Consider the following 20,041-nt stretch of genomic DNA (forward strand, 5'->3'; position numbering starts at 1 on the left):
GGTATTGTGAATAATGCTACCATGAACATTGACATACAAGTGTCTGTCTGACTCCCTGCTTCCAAGTCTCTTGCGTATATAGCCAGGAGTGGAATTGCTGGGTCACACGGTAATTCTGTGTGTAAGTTTTTGAGGAGCTGCCAAACTATTTTTCACAGCATCCGCACCATTTTACATTGCCACCAACAATGCTCAAGAATTCTAAATTCTTCAAGTTAGAATTCTAAATTCTTCACGTTCTCGACAACACTTGGTATTTTCTGTTTTTCTGGTAATAACCATGATAATAATAAGATGAAGTAGTATCTTGTGGTTCGATTTACATTTCCTAATGAAGAGTGACTTTGAGGGTCTTTTCATGTGCTTGTTGGCCATTTGTTTATCTTCTTTGGGGAAATGTCTGTTCAAGTCTTTTGCCCATTTTTAAATTGGGTTGTTTGTCTTTTTTGTAGTAGAGTAGTAAGAGTTCTTCAAATATTCTGAATATTAAACCCATATTAGATATATGCTTACAAATATTTTCTTCCCTACTGTAAGTTGTAACACCTGTATGCTTTTTGATGTTAAAGGTTTTAAAAATAAAATAAAAAGGTAGACTGCATTTTATAAGTTGTAATATTTAAAAACACTATAAAACCTTTTCTGGCAAGTTCTAAAACATTAGAAAAATTATTGGGCTCAGTATTTTAACCCATAGATGATTTTGGTATTATAAGTGTTACTATAACCCATACTAACTTTTAACCCATAGATTCTTTGGTTTTGTTTCTCTTTTATATATATATATTTTTAAACTAAGTAAATATTTTGAAAAAATGATGTATCCAGGTAGATTAATATTTCTTATTGAGTGTTTACTAATTTATTATTTCATTTAATACTCATGAAACATTATAATGTATACACTGTTATTATCCACATTTTACAGATGAAGAAACTAGGGTATAGAAGTTTAAGTGACTTGCATGCGTATGTCAATATCTGCCATAAGACCAAAACTAGATGCGAATGAAACTAATTTTCTTAAAATAAAAAGCTTGTTTTTCTACCACTTCAGTATTATTAATATGTCACATAAATGAGAATCAATGTTATTTTAATAAAATGAATTAATAATGACTACTTTGTTTATTACGAAGAAATCTTAACTTTTTATAACTTTTTAAGTGTGAGCTGAATCTTATTGTAATATTGTCTTAGTGAATTAAGAATTGGACTGTTTTGGCTTTTAACATACTATATCTGAAAAATAATGTAATACTAATCAGATGCCAAATTAGATTTAGTTTTAACTCAAGAGCTAAATGAAGTGGATTTAAAAACAAAATTATATATTTAAAAATGAATTTTATTTTTTCTGTGTTTTCCTATAGCCAGGAACATGTAAGAATAAAAAGAAGTGGTATAAAAGTGCACTACAAGAAGCTTACCTACTCTATGGATATTCTCATGAGCAAAGACTGGAAAAGTGTTACCTATCAAAACAAGGTAAATGAGTGTTTTAATCTTTTATCTTTTCAAAAATAAGGATTTATTCAGATACATGTTTTCCAGAATGTTTGCACATTAAAAAAACTCTTTTTCTTCATAGGGAGACAGTGTATCTTTGTCCACTGAAAAATCATTTTTGTAGGGATTGATAGTATTTGTCCTCTGAGGTTATTTTACATGACTGATAATGCAGTCTTTAAATGCAAGAGTTTTTAGTAACACTTCTGTCATCTTTATTCTTACTGTCTTCATAGGTCCTTTTGTGTATTTCAGAAGCATTATTTCAAAATTAGAAGTCATGGCTTCACAACATATTCCTAGGGTGAGATTTCACTTGGCTATACTGTACTATTCCAGAACAAAATATTTTTCAAAACTTTTTTTTTTTTAATTCATGGAAGGGATGAAAGATAATACTCAACTTTTTAAAAAATAGACAAGTGAAAAAAATATAACATTTCAGACCATTTTCAGAGGGTTCTCTTGAATCAAATATTATGGTTTAATGATAGTATTTTAAGTACATCCTTCTTAAGAATGATAGCATTTATGACACATTTTTAACTCTAGAAAATGACCATTACATAAAAATAATAATACCAGTAAACAAACAGGTTTTAAATTTTTTTCTGCTCAGTGAGCATAATAATTTTATAACGTAAAAGGTCCCTTCTTACTTCATCACCTTAAGTTATAAGATGGATTGTACTACAGGTGTATCTGGCTTTTGGTGCTGGCTGAATTTTAAAATATATATATATATATTTAAACATACATACATTTATTTGAGAAAAAGTTTAAATATTAACCTAATCTCTGAGATTTCCTGGTGGCTCAGTGGTTAAAGAGCTCAGCTGCTAACCAAAAGGTCAGTGGTTCAAACCCACCAGCCGCTCTGTGGGAGAAAGATGTGGCAGTCTTCTGTAAAGATTTGCAGCCTTGGAAACCCTGCGGGGCAGTTCTACTCTGTCCTTTGGAGTCACTGTGAGTCCGAATCGACTCAGCAACAATGGGTTTGGTTTGGTTTAGTTACCTAGGTTTAGGTTTTAAAGCAAATAAGTGGGTCTGAAAAGAATGGTAAAAGAATGATAAGCACATTACTCTGGTTTACCCCAAGACCGGGAGAAAAGACATTTATTACTACAAACCTGATTTTATTTCTTCGCTGAAAATATGTCTGTGTTTATTGGCAGTAAACACTGAACTCACTCTATTGTTACCAATTCAATCTTAAGCCTTCTGTGGACCATACAGCTCTCTTGTTTAACCTCAATAAACTTTGAAATATTTAAAAAAAAAAAATTAGGTTTTATTTAAAACATCAATACTTTGAAATGGTATAGTCATTTACTTTGAGAAGTGATGCACCTCCATGTCACCCCAGCAGTAGACCCCCTCTCCCACTATGTCATAGAATTGTGTCTTCTGCCATCACGGTGTGGCCCAGAGTGTTCGTGTCTGGGTCCTTTGCCATTCTTGCATGTCCAGAGCTTCTATCGAGTGGTTGTCTCTGGCGTTGCAGCCACAGAACGTTGTCTTCCTGAAAGCCTGACGATTTTTGTATGCAGAGTAATTCCGCCTGATTCCTGAAGGCACTATACCTAAGTATTTTCATTTTGTCCTGAAGAGCCAAAGGGGAAGGTCATGAACAAACTTCCAGGAGTTCATCCGTTGCCAGACTCGCTCTTTGCTGTCTTCAAAATAGACAATTTAATCCTTGTGTCCAGAGTGAATTTTTTTAAAAAACAGTATCTTACTGTGTTTTCAGTTAGTTTACACAGCAAATTAGCTTCCCATTTTACACCTTCTACACAACTTGTTCAGTGATATTAATTACATTTTTGACAATGTGTCAACATTCTTTATAATTGCATCCTGGTTTTTCCATTTCCAGTACTCTAGTACCCTTGCCCCCTTTGTCTTCTCATCTTTGCTTTAGAGTAATTGTTGACAGTTTGGTCTCATATGTTGTTGTTGTTGTTAGGTGCTGTCGAGTCAGTTCTGACTCATAGTGACCCTATAGGACAGGGTAGAACTGACAGGTAGGGTTTCCAAAGAATGGCTGGTGGATTTGAGCTGCTGACCTTTTGGTTAGCAACCAAGCTGTTAACCACTACGCCACTGGGGCTCCTTGGTCTCATATAGTTTTTTTAATGCAGCACCATACTCAAAGTAATATCCTTTATTTTATGTGCCATTCTGTTATTTTGCTAAATGATGACCTCAGGGGATAGTTTCACTTTCAGGTTTAAAGAGTATCTTAGGGCAATAGTCTCAGGGAGTCCTCTAGCCTCTACTGGTCCAGTGAGTCTGGACTTTTTAAGAATTTGTGTTGGGTTTCATGTTTTTCTCTCATTCTGTCAGGGTGCTGTATTGTGGCCCTGCCCAGAATGGTAGTGGTAGCCAGGCACCGTCTAGTTCTTCTGGTCTCAGTATAGATGAGGCCGTGGCTTGTAGACTAGTTTCTTCTATGAGACTTTGGTTTCCTTCATCCACAGTGGATTACAGAATTCAGCTTTATTACCGTATTCCAAAGTAGTTTTGAGAAATGATTAGCCATTATTCAGATATTTCACAAAAGGTGAGTAGCTTAGAGGCAAACCATTTATTTCATCCCAGCAACTTTAAGGGTTTCTTCGCCCAACAATTTATAGTAGAAATAATTACTGTAGTCTTTATTATAATATAATAAATTATAATGTAATTAGTATGGTCCTCCTACCCTGCAGGAACTGGCACACTGTCATATTTGATGCAACTGTTTTACTGTTGAACTCTGCAGAATCAGTAAATGGTTATAAACGTCGGCTCGATCGTGTTGTAACCAATTTCAAAGCCTTATCCATACTATTTAGTTGTCCTATACTTTCTTGTATTAACTGTGACTCCAAATAAGAGATTCTTTTGCTAGGGCTAGAATGATTTTTCATATATAGGAGCAATCATTTTATTTTAAAAAACAAATGATATTATTTACATAGTCTTTTTATAATTTAGTCTTATTGTTTGTGTTATTTGTAAGATCAATATTGTCTTACGTGCTGTACATTTTAGAGTTGATATCCCTATCTCTACTTTTTGTTGGTACTGGGTACTTTCATAAGAAAATGCTCTGAACTGTCATATTTAAAGAGCATACACTGAAAACTTTTTTCAGAGGCTCTGGTGGCACAGTGGTTAAGCACTCAGCTGCTAACTGAAAGGTTGGCAGAACCCACCACCCGGTCCGTGGGAAGAAGATGTGGCAGTCTGCTTCCCTTAAGGTTACATTCTTGGAAACCCTATTGGGCATTTTTACTCTGTACTATACAGTCACGATGAGTTGGAGTCGACTTCATGGCAATATGTTTTTGGTTTTATGAATGGACAGGCTTTAAGAAAAACTATTTAAAGAAGAGAACCCATTATTATGTTAATATTTGTATTCCTCGCTAATATTGTACATAAGAAATCTTCTAATGTCTGTTAAGTGTCATGAGGCATAACCACCTCTACACTTTTGGAACATTTTCAGTTACTACCTGCAAGTCCTCTTTTGTGCTTTAAAAATAAAATGACTTGAACACAGCTCAGAAGAGGAGTGAAGCAAGTCTTTCATTATCCAAATCTCTATTTCCTGTTCACTGCATTTCGCTCCATACAGTGGGGATCCCTGAATACAGGGATCTCTGAAGGGAGGAAATTAGAATTTCTCACTATGGAAAATTCAGCTCCTAGAAAGTGGTTAATGTTGCTGAAGTTGGCCACACACTCACTGTTATTTTTAGGAAAGTCACTAGCGATTGTAATGTTTTTAAGTCTTACATCAGAATTTCTCTTTAGCGTTTGAAAATCAGCATGGCTTTTCTCACTCTCCAAGACTCTCCTCTTGGATGGGGAGAAGGTTCTGCAACTTTTGAACATAGGAAGTTCCTTCAACAACACTTTGGATACTTCTGTTAGCAGTTCATCTACGTAATGGAAATTTTACATAGGAATGAATATTATATTTTGAAGAGAAACATGACGAATTTTTATTCTGTTTTGGTTAACCCTCTGTATACCATCAAAACCAAAAAAACCAAACCCAGCGCCGTCGAGTCGATTCCGACTCATAGCGACCCTATAGGACAGAGTAGAACTGCCCCATACAGTTTCCAAGGAGCGTCTGGTGGATTTGAACTCTCGACCCTTTGGTTAGCAGCAGTAGCACTTAACCATTACACCACCAGGGTTTCCCTGTATACCATACCATCAGGATCCATTAAATCTAATTTTAAAGTTTCTTTTTTGTGTAGTTTTAACTATTTGTAAAGATTGATATTTCGTGACTTTTATTCTTATTAGAGGCCTTCAAAAGAAGAAAAAGAAACTTTGATTTACATAGATTATATTATTAAATCTCACAATATGCCAGCGGGGTAAGTATTGTCATCCCTGATTTGTCAGTAAGGAAACTGCAGCTCAGAGGGTATATACGTTGTTTTGTATCTCACAGAGATAGGTGCACACTAAATGGATGCACGATACATTTTAACTAATAAATTATATTAATTTTTCACATAAAACATACTTCCATACAAGGTCAAGATTTTGAATGAATAAAATCCATGTACATTTATTAATTATAAAAAATATTCAACACCTACTGCATATACGGTGAGATCCCTGCTTTGAGGAACATTCTAGTCTAGAAGAGTTCTTAAATACGCACAGAAGTAACCATAATGCAGTGGAGATAATTCCCCGGTCCAAAGCTAGGCACTAATTCCAAGATGGCCTCCCAGTCAACTAGGCACTAATTCCAAGATGGCCTCCCAGTCAACTAGGCACTAATTCCAAGATGGCCTCCCAGTCAACTAGGCACTAATTCCAAGATGGCCTCCCAGTCAACTAGGCACTAATTCCAAGATGGCCTCCCAGTCAATCACATTTACAGGAGGAAGTTTGTCAAGTAAGTATACAAATACCTGATAATATTACTTCACACTCCTTAACTCTAGGAAATTGAGTTTATCAGCATTTCAATCAAGGGAACACTGAAAAAAAAAAAAATACCGTTAGCACAGTTTGAAAAAGTAGAAAATTCTGATCTCACACCTCGGTATTCATTTGGACAGTAGTAGAGGCACTTTTTTCAAGCAGTCATATTTTATTGTGTTACAGATAAACCCAAAGCAGATATCAAAGTTGCTGTGGCGGCCAAGAAAAGGGTAAGATCATGTTTTATTATATAAAATATACACACTTCAGGTTCCATTTGATTAATAGTATTTTTTTCAAGCTAAATGACATATAATCAATTTTTTTCTTCTAAATAGTCTTCTAAATTTTCTTAGTTGAATATATGTTTCCTTTCTTAGGTTATCACTAGAAAATGATATTTACGGATACTTACTGTAGTTTTACACAAATAACATGCAACTTCTACATTCTTTTGCCAACCCTGCCCTCTCCTCTCCAGGTGTTTTTGTAAGTGCGCTCTGCCAGTTTTTTACAGCAACATGTAAAAACAAATTGGCATAGCATGGCTTATGAAAACACCTCAAAGGGGGAGGGTGTGGCTGACAAACAAACATAGAAGGTGAGTGCTCTTTGCGTAGTGATATGATACATGTGTGATAGATTTATCAGAAATTAGAAAATTTTAAGAAGTAAACAATTGCTTTCACTTAAATTATATTTCCCATTGTTGTTGTTCTGAGTTGCTGTTGAGTTGATTCTGACTGGTGGCGACCCCATATGTGCAGAGTAGACCTGCTCCATAGGGTTTTCAAGGCCATGATCTTTTGGATGTAGATCCAAGGTGCCTCTGGGTGGGTTCAAAGTGCCAACCTTTGGGCTAGTAGTTGTGCCACCCAGGGACTCCTATTTTTCCCATACATACTATCATATAAAAATATTTTCTTATATACCATATTAAACTGTAGTGTGCCCACACAATCTCATGGAAAATTTAAATAACTAAAGTTCACAACTTAATGTGGATTTTACTGTAAACTTAAGTAGAGAGCAGCATCAACCATTCGAACTAATTTTCTGAATCTTGCAGCTTTTTTTCTGGAAACTTGCAAAGTCAGTAGCATTTTTAAAGGAGTTTTCAAATTTAATTCGTCTTTCTGTATATTGCATGTAGAGAGATTTTTAACTCTGCCTACTGTCAAAATGGAGCCCTCGTGGCTCACTGGTTAAGAGCTCGGCTGCTGACCTTGGCTGGCAGTTCAAATGCACTGTTCGCTCCTTGGAAACCATATGAGGCAGTTCTACTCTGTCCTATAAGGTTGCTATGAGTCGGAATCAACTTGATGGCAAGGGGTACCGTCAGTATTATAACTGGGATAGGGTGAACCTTGACATTCTCTTTGACAGTGTTTTTACAAGACACTACTAAAAAAAGAGAAACAATCTATGCTTAAAAAAAATCCTTCTGGACGTGTAATATATTGGTGTCTCAAGAAAAAGAATTGCAATTGAAAGGGAAGCCTGTATTAGCAACTTCCTGTCTTTGGTGTTGGGGATGGGGCAGGGTGGACCCAGGTAGGTTGAGTGTAACTTGGGAGAACAGACAGGGATACTGGGTGTGGACTTCAGGTTGAGTTAACCCGGGAGAACAGACAAGGATATTGGGCGTGGACTTCTAAATGAACAGACAGTAGGTGAGCTTCCTTCCTGTATTCCGAATGTGTATATTTTATGAGGCCTTTTGAAAGCAGATTTTGTTTTATCCTTTTGCTTTTCCGCTTTTAAAAGGAATCTGAGTCTGGACTTTTCTCTGGCTAAATAATGTTGACACTCCTTTGCTGGAAGGAATTCAGTATCATAGAAGACAAGTTTTCCTTTTATAAAAGAAAGGAAATGGGACTTGTTTAGGTCTGGAGGTTTGACAGGCGTATGTGGGGTAGTGCAGGATTGTTCATTTGAATGGAATTGTCTGTTTCCATCTCTGCTAAAGATGATCAAGATGATAACTAGCATTTCAACATATTGCTTCGTATTTATCAGTGGTTCTCAACTAGGGCATTGGTGTGCCATTCATAGTGTGGTCCATGGACCAGAGCTGGTCTGTGAACTATTTGCTGTATTGTTCCCTGATAAATACAGAAATTGAGAGTAGGCCTTTAAAAAGTTCCATAGTAATTTTACAGAGTAATTTTTGTCTGTTGAATCTAGTAACAATAAAATGGGCTTGTATGGTCTGTGTCTTTGTTATTTTGTTTCATTTTATTTTCCTAGTAACTCACCTTTATTTTATGAGAAAGTATTGGTCTGAGACAGACTGGGCATTGGGGGATAGTCCTTCACCACAGATCGTTTGAGAGACATGGCCCTATGGAACACTGTAGAAATGTGTGGATGTGTTATGGTAGTTTGGGGGCGTATAGGGCATTTTATTGGGGAAGGGTATGGGATACCTTCCCTATGATAAGAACAGTCCGACATTCAGCATGACTGTTGAATGTTCTCCTGGACTCAACAAGCTACAAATGTAATTGTAGTGTGATTTAATATAAAATAATACTGAAATCAGATTTAGGCAAGAATCCAAGGAATTTAAAGGCCTATTGTAGAGAGGGCAGCTAAAATAGAGTAAATACATTGTTCTTGAAATTATTGAATAATTCACTTATTCTCTGTTCAGCATATCATAACCTATCTAACGGTGGAGTTAGCTGTAAAGGGTTTCACGGTAGAAGCACAGTTACTGAGAAGCCATGAAAAGCGTTTGCAGATAAGCAACGGGGAGATTCGAGATACCTTTTAAGAGTCATAAACCCAAATATTACCAAAGTAACAGAGACACACAAAATGCATTGATCCCACTGAATTTTGTCAAAAATAACTATTTGGAAATATTTCATAGTGTTGCTATCGTTTATACTTGTAACTAGTCTAGCTTAATAATTAGAAATCTTTGTTTTAAAAATTACATATCGAGGTTATTTTTTGTTAGCCTGTTGTTCTTCAGCCTTACTCTGATTAGCCCCAGAGGTCTACCTTAACATTCTTTATTATATCTTATGTTATTACTTTTTTTCTGATTTATCATCTAGATAGTCTTCCTAACCCATTGAAAATTATGGTAAAGATCTTTTCAAGTACTAGAAACTGAATGTATTCCCTGATACTCTGTAGGATTTCAAGAAAGGAGATACCTTTGCTGGGATACATTGTTCATCCCCTATCATAGCATTGGAAATTTTTTTGCCCAGCTCATTTGGGAGAACGTTATACTTCTAATTTTTTGTACTCAGTCTATAATTTATTTTGGAATATTATCCCTATTCCAATTAAGATTAGTTTCTTTTCTTACCATATAAAAATAAGTCTGATCTGTTATCACTTAACAGTGGTTTCTGTTCTCATATCTACCACTACTTCTGCTGTTCGATTTTCATGTAGCTCCTGTATGAATGACTTTGGTCATGTTATTTCACTTACGCCCAAAGCTGGCCTTAATAAAGATGGCTAGCTATCTTCGTTTTTATCTTCAACATTTATCTTCTTGATTGTGTCTTTAAGTGTAGTTGTTCCCAAGCCTGCACATATAGAAATACGTTTTATTTTATTATGAATATATTTCTCCTTTTATATTGTAGTTATATATATTTTTAAAAGTAAAGATGTAGCCAGTTGTATTAATTAAGGTACAAACTATAATGATGTAACAAAAAGATTCTAAATTTTAGTGAGTCAGAGGAGATAGAAGTTTATCTCTTTATCATATGCCTGCCCAAAGGTGGGCCATTGGTCGAGGGTAGGAGGCCTTGCCCCATAAGGTTATCCAAACTCCCAAATTCCTTCTATCTTGTTTTCCCAGTCCCTAGGATGTGATCATCATCTATATGGTCAGAAGTTGACTGCACTGTCATATCCACATTCTGGCCCACAGAAAGAAGTGGAAGATGAGTGCAAACCATTAGTTGAGGAAAAAATATATATATGTGAACTTGATGCTGCATGTATCACTTCCCTCACATTCCATTGGCCACATCCAGTAGTAGGGGAAGGTGGGAGAAATGGCTTCTAGCTGGGCAGGCTTGGAGGGAGGTTTTATTGCTAAAAAAGGAGAAGGGGAGCATAGGTACTGGGGTACAGATAGTGGTCTAAGAGTGTCATTTAAAAAGGGAAGGAAATGTCTTAAAGCATTTGTCTTAAAAGGGAGTCATCAGCTCAGATAGGGTTGAGAAATACTGACATAGACTATTTTATTTGGCCCTTGCCATCGAGTACCTGCTGCCACTGAGTCAATTCTGAACTCATAATGACCCTATAGGACAGAGTAGAACTGCCTCATAGGGTTTCCAAGGAGCAGTTGGTGGATTCAAACTGCTGACCTTTTGGTTAGCAGTCAAACCCTTCACTACTGTGCCACCAGGGCTCAGCAGTGGGAAATAGGTGTCAAATAACTGTTCTTCAAAGAAACTGCCCCAGAGGTATGACATTGACTAACAGGAGTGTCAGATCCAGGGTAGGAATTCAGTTCTGATGGTACATAATACCGCAGCTTCTTTAACTGTTTTTGTTCATTTGTTTCCTAATCACTTTAGGATCTCACATTTGACTCTTAAATAACTTTGAGCTTGATGCTTATAAATGGGCACAATCCTAGTTAAAAAAAAAAAAAAATCATCTATATAGTATTTTCTGCCTAACAAGCATTTCCACAAACATTGCTTTCACTTCAGACCCTTGGGAGGGAGGGAGAGAGAGCAAACAGTATTATTTATCAGCTTCCAAAGGAGGTCATTTAAGCTTAGAGAAGTTAAGGAACTTGCCTGGAGCCATACAGTGCTCCTTAGGTATTTTTATTTAATCTTAATTAGTTTTCCGTAGTTCCTATTAAAGTGTTGGCAAGGTAGGCTCATTAGAGGTCGAGTGTTAATTTCGCTTATTAAGGTTAACTTTCTTGTGCATTTTGGATCTGTAGATATTGAACAACATTTTTTAAAGACAGAACTGTTTTACATAAAACACTGTAGATGAATAAAAGAAAGTTGTTGGCTTCAAAGCAGAAGAATAATAATCATGGTGCACCATACATATGTGATTTCATTTGACTCCAGCAACAATTATATGAGGTATTCATCATTATCTTTGGTTCATAAATGAAGAAAATAGGCATCAGAATGCTCACCATAGCCAAAAACACAATACAAGGATGAATGAGGAAAAAGTAAATAATTGCCTCTACAGCCTCTTATCTCGTATTGCAAATCTTAACCCCCCGTATTTTGTTTATATTTATAAAAACAAATACATATATGCACATGTATAGATGTTTTTAAAACAGTGAAATCTAATTACATATGTTACTCTATAAATTTAACTGCTTAGACTAACGGATATAGACCTATTTTTAACCTTCCAAGTTGCATACCATAGCAGATGTATCAGTTTTTGTCAACCAGTCCCATGTGGGTGGACACCTGGGTGTTTCTAAGTGGCTGTTGTGGCTTGATGCTGCTTCAAGCAATGCTTTAGTGAGCATCCTTGTACCCATATCCTGAAATACTGATGCTATTATTACTGTAAGGTAGATTCCCAAAGTGGGATTGCTGGATCAGTGCTAACCACAGTGTCATCCTGCCTTTCCTGGACCAAGAGAGGACCTCGCGAAATATGTTGTTAGGCACTGAAGTGCTGAGTTGTACCGGCAGTTGCTGCCATCTCTTTGAACCGAGCTGTAAGAGTGTCAGCAGCTGGCATGTCATTTCTAAGGCTGACCTCAGTGCTTCTAGGGTCCAGTGTTAGAGATCTCTCTAGAAGCCTCTGCCACTCTCATAGTTCCCCTCCCTCAGCTCTTCAGCCGTGTGAGAGCATGGGTACCTCTTAAAATAGAGGTGAGAAGTCCAAGTGCACCTGCCTGACCACCTCAGTTCAATGGCAGCGGCGTGAATGAACGTGACTCTGAGTAAGCCCCGTTAATCCCCTTGAGTGCCATGTGATGAAAAGGAGGGGTAGGCGTGGATCTTCCCATGCAAATATTCCATGAACTATGAAACATTCATAACAGCTCAAGAAGTACTTTCAGAGTGTCAAAGGACATGTGCAGACCAGATTTAGTATCTACAATAAGTATCTGAGTCAATTGGCCTTAGAAATAAAGAATGAGGCAGTAGTGTACCAGGAAGACAGGTAGTGTAGCTGATAGTGTTGCCTGTTATAGATTCCGAAGGATGTTTGAACATACGTAAATAGTCTGGAAACAACATGGTGTGGGGGAAAGAATTTAACTTATGAGATAGGTCTGCCTTCAAGAGCGAGTTCTGCTACTTAGCATTTGTGTGACTTTAGGCAAGTTAACTTAATACCTCTGAGCCTCATTTAATTAATCTCTGACTTGGGGATGATAATAATTACCTGATATGATTGTATAAAGGTTAATATTCAAAGCAATTGTAAGAGTATATAGTTACTATATTATAGGATATGTTTAATAAGTGCAAGTACTTTTTCCTTAATTTCCCTTTAGAGAGAGACAAGAAGTAAGAATTTAAGAAAATTTATGCTTTTCAGAATTTATGAGAGCATCATAATTCTGTTACACGGTTAGGGTTAGATAAAAGTCTTTTTTTTTAATGTAGGTCTCTCCATTTTAATGATGAATTCGTTTGTTTCAGTGTGATATAATAACCTTATATTTGGAGAACAGAATTTTAAAAATTATTCAAAAAGTCATTACTTAATTAAACTAAAAAGTCATAATTTTAATTAAACTTTATTAATTCTATGCATTTGTTTATAGTCATTTCTATATGCATATGTTTATTTGCATGGTCTTAATCACAAAAAAAAAAAACTAAGTGTAATATAAATTAATCTTTTTTTGTTTGTGTGTTATATCACCAACCTTTTTGATGTTATTTATGACTTTGATTACTTTAAAACATTGTTTTTATAATCAGAGAAGTAGCACATGCTTGTTGAAAAAAACACACGAAAAATACAGACATATGTCTTTTCCTGGTTGTAATTTCAGTCCCAAGAGAGAGACACTGTCAACAGTTACATGTGCATTTTTTTATGCATGTGTAAACATATGTCTTATACATTAAATAAATGTTTACGAATAAACAAAATTCATTTTTATTTCTGTGTGTAAGTATATATATATAAGGAATCCTGGTGGCACAATGGTTAAGCACTCTCCTGCCAACTGAAAGGTTGGCAGTTCAATCCCATCAGTGGCTCTGCGAGAGACAAGACCTGGCTATCAGTTCCCGGAAGGAGTACAGCCTAGAAAACCCTATGGGGCAGCTCTACTCTGTCACATAGGGTCGCTATGACTCGGCACACAAAAACATAAATATATATATATATATAACTAATACAAACAAAGTTAAACTCTACTTTTTCACTCAATAATATATTGTGGGCATCTTTTCAAGTCAAGCATCTGCTAGATTTTAAGTGACTGCATACCTTTTATCTTATAAAAAAAATTTTTTTTTTTTTTTATATAAGGACCTTATTGCATTAATCTCCTAGCCATTTAAGGAATTTGTAGAATTACAACTAAAAATGCAGCAACATCATTGTACACAAATCTATTTAAACACTTGGGCAAATATTTCTGTCAGAAAAATTATTAGGAAAAGGCTTGCTGGTGTAATGAATATGCACATTTAAAATTTTTCAAAGTATTACCAAATTGTTACATTGCTAAAGAACTCTTCTCTGACCCTCCAAAACCCCCACATTTTTATACCAATTACAGTTCCCTCATTAGCATATGGGACTGTCTAGACCTCCTTACATTGCCAATTCTAGCCATGATCAGTCTTTTTTTGTTTTTATTTGTTTAATATAAGACAGATACGAGCTTGAAAAAAAACAGTAAAATCGAGCAATACAAAAGCACATAAGCTAAAAAGTTTAAATCATGCTCTTCCTTTCTTTGCCCCATCTCACACATTTTGCTATTTTAAAATCTGGAAATAAACATCCTTTTGAATACATTTTTACACACTTGTGTGCAAATTTCATTTGAATAATCGCTAGAAGTGCAATTGCTGGGGTAAAGGGTCTGAGCATTTAAAATAGACTCACATGCAAGGAAAGATTGAGAAACTGTTTCAGATTGAAGGAGACTGAGGGGGCATAGCAACCAAACGTCGTGTGAAATCCTAGTTTGGACCCTGAAACAGAAAAGGACTTAGTGGAAAAGCTGGTGAAGTTCGAATTAGGCCGTAAGTTTAGTTAATAGTATTGTACCAGTGATAATTTCCTGTTTTTGATCTTTGTACTATGATTACTTAAGATGTCAACTTTAGGGGTAGCTAGGTGAAGGGTATATGGGAACTCTTATTTATTTATGTACTTCTGTGTAAATATAAAATTATTTCAAAATAAAAGTTAAAAATATTGATCAAGTATTGACAAATTGCTTTTCAAAACAGTTGTACCTGGTGTAATCCTACAAACAGAATATGAGTACCTCTTTTCTGATACCCTTTGCCGATATCTAAAGGGAGGAAAAAAATATTTTAATTTGCTATCATTTGTTTGACTTTTAGTGAGATTGGGAATTTTTAATGGACTTATTGGACATGGGCATTTTTAATGTGTTTATTGGACATGTGTTTCTTTTGCAAAATGCCTGTTCATGTTCCTTGCCTGTCCTTTCCCTGAGCTTATTTTTTCTGATTGATTTGTAGGTGTTCTTCAGCTATTGATTATTGTCTATATGTTGTGAACATTTTTCCCATTTTCCTTTTTAAATTTTTGTAGTTCTTTTGGTATACTTATATAGTCATATCTTTTCTTTTAGGGATTTGGTGTCGTGCTTTAAAGGATTGCCCTTTAATTAATACAAAATATTTTCGCGATTCACTTAACGTTTTTTCCTATTCCTGTTGGTAACACTTTGATGAAAATCTTCATGCGTATCACTTCCCCTCCTAACCTCATCTTTTGCAGTGTTTCCTTGGGACAATTCCCTGTATGTAGAAGGGTTTTTGAGAAATGGATAGGAGTATGATGTCAAGTTGTTATACTCTTACCAGCAGCACATACAAATGCCACTATCCTCATAGAAAAGTATTGTAATAAACAAGGTATTATAATAAACATGTTGCCAGTTTACATCATACTTTGTTGTCATTGTTGTTTCAATTTGCATTTCTTTGACTTGAGGTCTAAGTTACTAATACTTTCTTACAAATTTATACCTACTCTTCATATACTAGTAACAAACATGTTACTCCGTTGTCATAGTTTTCACATGTGTTCTTCCCAATGCATTGCTTGCTTTTCCACATTTTTCTGGGAATTTAGAAGTTAAATATTTTTATGTGGCTGCATGTACAATTCTGAGCTTTTTTATTTGTTTCACTACTTATAATAGTAAAAAAAAAAAATTCTCCATAGGGAATAGCACAGTGTCATGGGTAAAATCAAGAACTTCTGGAGATACTGTTGAGGTATGAATCCCAGCTCTGTTACCTGCTAGCAGTGTGATCTTAAGTTAGCTGCCCAACTCTCTAAGCTCTCAATTTTCTTACATATTAGACAGGAAGAACGTAACCATTACATAATAGGATTGCTGTGACAGTGTATGTAAAGCAGTACTTGGAACGTAGGAAATGCTTCATAAATGTTAGCTGTATAGGAGTATGGATTTATTTTTGTATGTGGTATGAGAACAGGGTATAAACAACCACAGAGATTTTAACTGGACTTGCTAACCAGTTATCTATCCCAGTACTATTTATTGACTTATAAGTAATTTTTTCCATTCTTTACTGTTTTTTGTTGCATTCTTTATAATATATATCTTCTTTTTAATGTATATGGCATTTAACATGTCAAAATATCTTTGTATATCTATTCATGTATCTGGTCTTAGACAAGTTCAGAATTGCTTTAATTTTTACTATTATTTTTTAATCTTTTAATGTGTGTTACTGATCCTTCGTTACTCTAATTTTTCCGAAGTTGGTTTTACATTTTTTGCCTGTTTACCCTTTTAGATGAATTTAAGAATTATTTTGTCAAGTGCCAAGAAAAATTCCATTAAGATAATGATTGATACTGTAGAAAATCTGTGTACAAATTTAGGGAGAATTTCCATGTTTATAATACTAAATACACCCACTTGGAAACATAACTTGTCTCTCTATTCATTTTTCTTAGTTTTTTTAATATACGGTTTTATGTATTTCTAATTAAGGCTATCCTAGGTATTGCTACTATTAGGGAAAGGATCTTTTTTGAATTTTATTTTCTAATTTTTTTGGCTTACATATAGAAATTCTGTGGGTGTGTGCATGTGTGTGTGGTTATTTTTTTTCCTAACACTTGATTTTCAATAATGCCAAAAATTTAACTCACGCCATTTTAAAAGACAGAATTAATGACCACTCTCTTTATTTATGGAAACCCTGGTGGCGTAGTGGTTAAGTGCTACAGCTGCTAACCAAAGGTCAGCAGCTTGAATCTATCGTGTGCTCCTTGGAAACCCTATGGGGCAGTTCTGCTCTGTCCTATAGGATCACTATAAGTCAGAATAGACTTGACAGCAACAGGTTTGGTTTTTATTTTCTCTTTATTCATGTATTTATGTTTGAGAAACTTAGGCTCTTGTATTTTCTGATGACAAAATCTTTTTCACCAAAGATTGCTACAAAAATTCTTCATAACCAGCAGGAAAATGTCCATAGGCCAGTTAGCAAGGTATGTTGCTTATATTTTGTGACTAGATTTCTGGATGTTTGTGTTAATTGATATGTTTGCAATTAATATGGAATTCATCTACTGTAGCTCACTTCATTCATTTAGCTTTACAGTCATGTGCTGCATAACAGCCTTTCGGGCAACGTCCCACCTCATATACGTCCATGGTCCCATAAGATTGTTAGAGTTGGAGAACAGGTTGTAGAGGAGTTAGGCATGTACCACTCAACAGTCACCATGATCCTCAAAAACAAAGAAAAAACTCTCCAAGCTGTTGAAGGATCGGCTCCACTGAAAGCTGCAAGGCTAACGAGAACAGGAGACGGACCTCTATCAGATTCAGAGAAATTGCTAATGATGTGAATAGAGGACCAAACACAAAAGAGGACCCCTCTCCGCGCGTTGATGATCACTGCTAAGGCACAAAGCTTGTTTGAGATGCTTGAAGAAAAAGCAGGACCAGACTAGATGCCTAGTTTAGTGCTAGCACTGGGAGGTTCAAACGTCTCAACGTTTTTCTCTGCACAGTGTGAACGTGAGCGGTGAGTCTGCGAGGGCTGATGTGCAGGCAGCAGCAGAACTGGTTGAAACCTTGGACAGACTAATTGTGGAGGGGGGTTATTTGCCCCAGCAGGCTTTTAATGCGGATGAAGCCTCTGTGTTCTGGAGGCAAATGCCTGAGTGACCTTCCATCCATAATACGGTGTTCGCACAACGTCCAAATAACATTGACATCCTGTTTCACAGAACGCATCGTGGACTTTAAGTGCCACATGACTATATATGCATTTTTCCCCAAAGATAAATATTATAATAGATCCCTACTGCTGGCTTCTAGCTCCAGGCGGAGAAAAGTCTGAGAAAAGAATAGCAAGCAGAGGAGGCCCTTGGGAAGTATCAAAGTCAAGCTTCAAAACTCCTTTTGGATCCTTCTTTGCAGGCATCATTAACCTTTTCCATAGACCAGTGCTACCCAGACTTGAATTGTTCAGGTATTCCATCACTGTTTTAGCCATTTTTTATGTTAGTTACCATAGTTTTCTTTCAACTGATTTTCCTTTAAATTTTTTTATTGAGGTAAAATTTAAACACAGTGAAAGGCATGGATCATAAATGTGAAGTAGGATGAGTTTTCTTAAATGTAGACAATATTTAACCACCGTTCCCAGTTAAGATTTTTTTAAAAATCAATAATTTTTTCACCCTAGGAAGTTCCCTAACTTAAATATTAAAAAGGCAAATGATGTGCATTTATAGTTTTTCAAATATATATCAAAATAAATATATTAATATGGAAATTGTCCATGTATCACCTAAATGGTAGCCACGCTTTGGAAAACCTTGATGTAGAGTGTTCTTTTCATGCTGATTTCACTTTCTCTGCTTAAAATCTGCAGTGATTTTTAACAATATATCCTTAAGTATCTTAGTATCTAAACCTGCTTGATTAGGTCCAGATTTACCTCAATTTCTAATTATACTCTATAGGAATTCTATGGTAAAATGTTAAAATTAAATAAAAGAGGTTAGTCTCTGATATCCAAAACCTGTTACTCACCATCTATGAGAGCAAGAAAAGATCCTTTGATGCAGGGTACCGATTTTGTGGTGTGAATGATTGTATTTGCTCCTTTAAAAAAAAAAAAAAGTCTACTTTGGGACTTATATATTTGTTTAACCCTTTGATTTAACTTTGAGTCTATGGATCTGACCTCAGCCGGAATGAGCCTACCCAGGTTGCTCTCCTTGTAGTTCTCATAAAACAGGCAGTGGGGGTGGAAGAAGCTGGGAAAGCACAGAGAAAACAGTCATCAGTGGTGATTACAATGGAAGTGAAAACTCCTTTGTCTTTCTTCCCTGGAGATAAAACAACAGCATCCTGGTGCAGCCCATTGCCATTGAGTTGTTTTATAGAGTTGTTTTAACTCTATAGGACAGAGAAGAGCTTCTCTGTGAGGTTTCCAAGGCTGTAATCCTTACAGCTCCCGTGGAGCAACTGGTGGGTTTGAACCACTGACTTTTCAGTTAGCAGCTGAGTGTTTAAGCAGTACCCCACCAGAGCTCCTTGTAGAACTGCCCCATAGGATTCTCCAAGTTCACAGGGCATCCAGTGGGAGAGGTGTTGGCTAGCAGCTACCCCTAAGGGGCAGTTTCATCCACAGGGCAGCTGGCTGCCTAGAGATGCCGTATGAGCAGTTCTGAGAGGGGGCTGTAGAAGGTGTTAAGTGAAGAGGCTTCTTGGTGATGCCTTCCTACACCAGTGATTTGTCTGAGAAAATTCAGAGCTTAGTTATACAGATTTGATGCTTGGTAACAGCCTCTGAAGTTTATCTATCAGTAACTTTCTCTCTTGTCTTTTAAGAATTGTTTTCATCCTTATTACTAAAACATAAAACGAAAAGTATCATTTTTGAATGTCAGCATTTATGATAATAATGGTTTTGCGTTCCTTTTTACTTCTCTTTACCTAATGCACATTTAAGAATCCATTCAAGATATTAATTCACTGGAAATTTCAGTCTGGCAATACTTAAAATCTGGTGCCACAAAGTCCAGAAATTTAAAACTTTACCCCTTTAAATTAAACCCAAATATAGCATTACTAATCAATAAAAGCCCAAAACCCATTGCCATCGAGAGTGGGTATCGACATGACATAAAACAGGTATTTAAGTAGTGAGTTTGTATTTTCTAGATTGTAGCTATTAGACTAGACATTAAACGATCTTCCTGTGCCTAATACTAACAACTGCGGTTCTCCTATTTTCAAAGAGGAGATGTTATCACGGGAAAAAATACAATGTCAGTGTCAATTAGTAGAACTGGCTTATAAAGTAATACCTTAGAATTCAAGTCCATTTCAAATTTATAAACATTTGGCTTCTGCTCACAAGTC

At 35.8% G+C, this 20,041-nt stretch overlaps 1 protein-coding gene across 2 annotated transcripts in view; it reads left to right on the forward strand.

Annotated features, from left to right (window-relative positions):
• The window catches only part of ZCWPW2 (zinc finger CW-type and PWWP domain containing 2), a 96,269-nt gene that overhangs the window by 39,088 nt on the left and 37,140 nt on the right, over window positions 1–20,041 (forward strand). The window contains exons 3-4 of one of the 2 annotated variants that reach the window (XM_003415720.3): window positions 1,374–1,488; window positions 6,637–6,683. In XM_003415720.3, the coding sequence (XP_003415768.2) occupies window positions 1,374–1,488; window positions 6,637–6,683 (162 nt within the window). The remainder of the gene's footprint in view (window positions 1–1,373; window positions 1,489–6,636; window positions 6,684–20,041) is intronic. The other variant, XM_023554886.2, reaches the window with a different exon arrangement.

This window comes from Loxodonta africana, chromosome 27 (genome assembly GCF_030014295.1).
Source record: "Loxodonta africana isolate mLoxAfr1 chromosome 27, mLoxAfr1.hap2, whole genome shotgun sequence".
In the NCBI taxonomy this organism is placed as follows: Eukaryota; Metazoa; Chordata; class Mammalia; order Proboscidea; family Elephantidae; genus Loxodonta; species Loxodonta africana.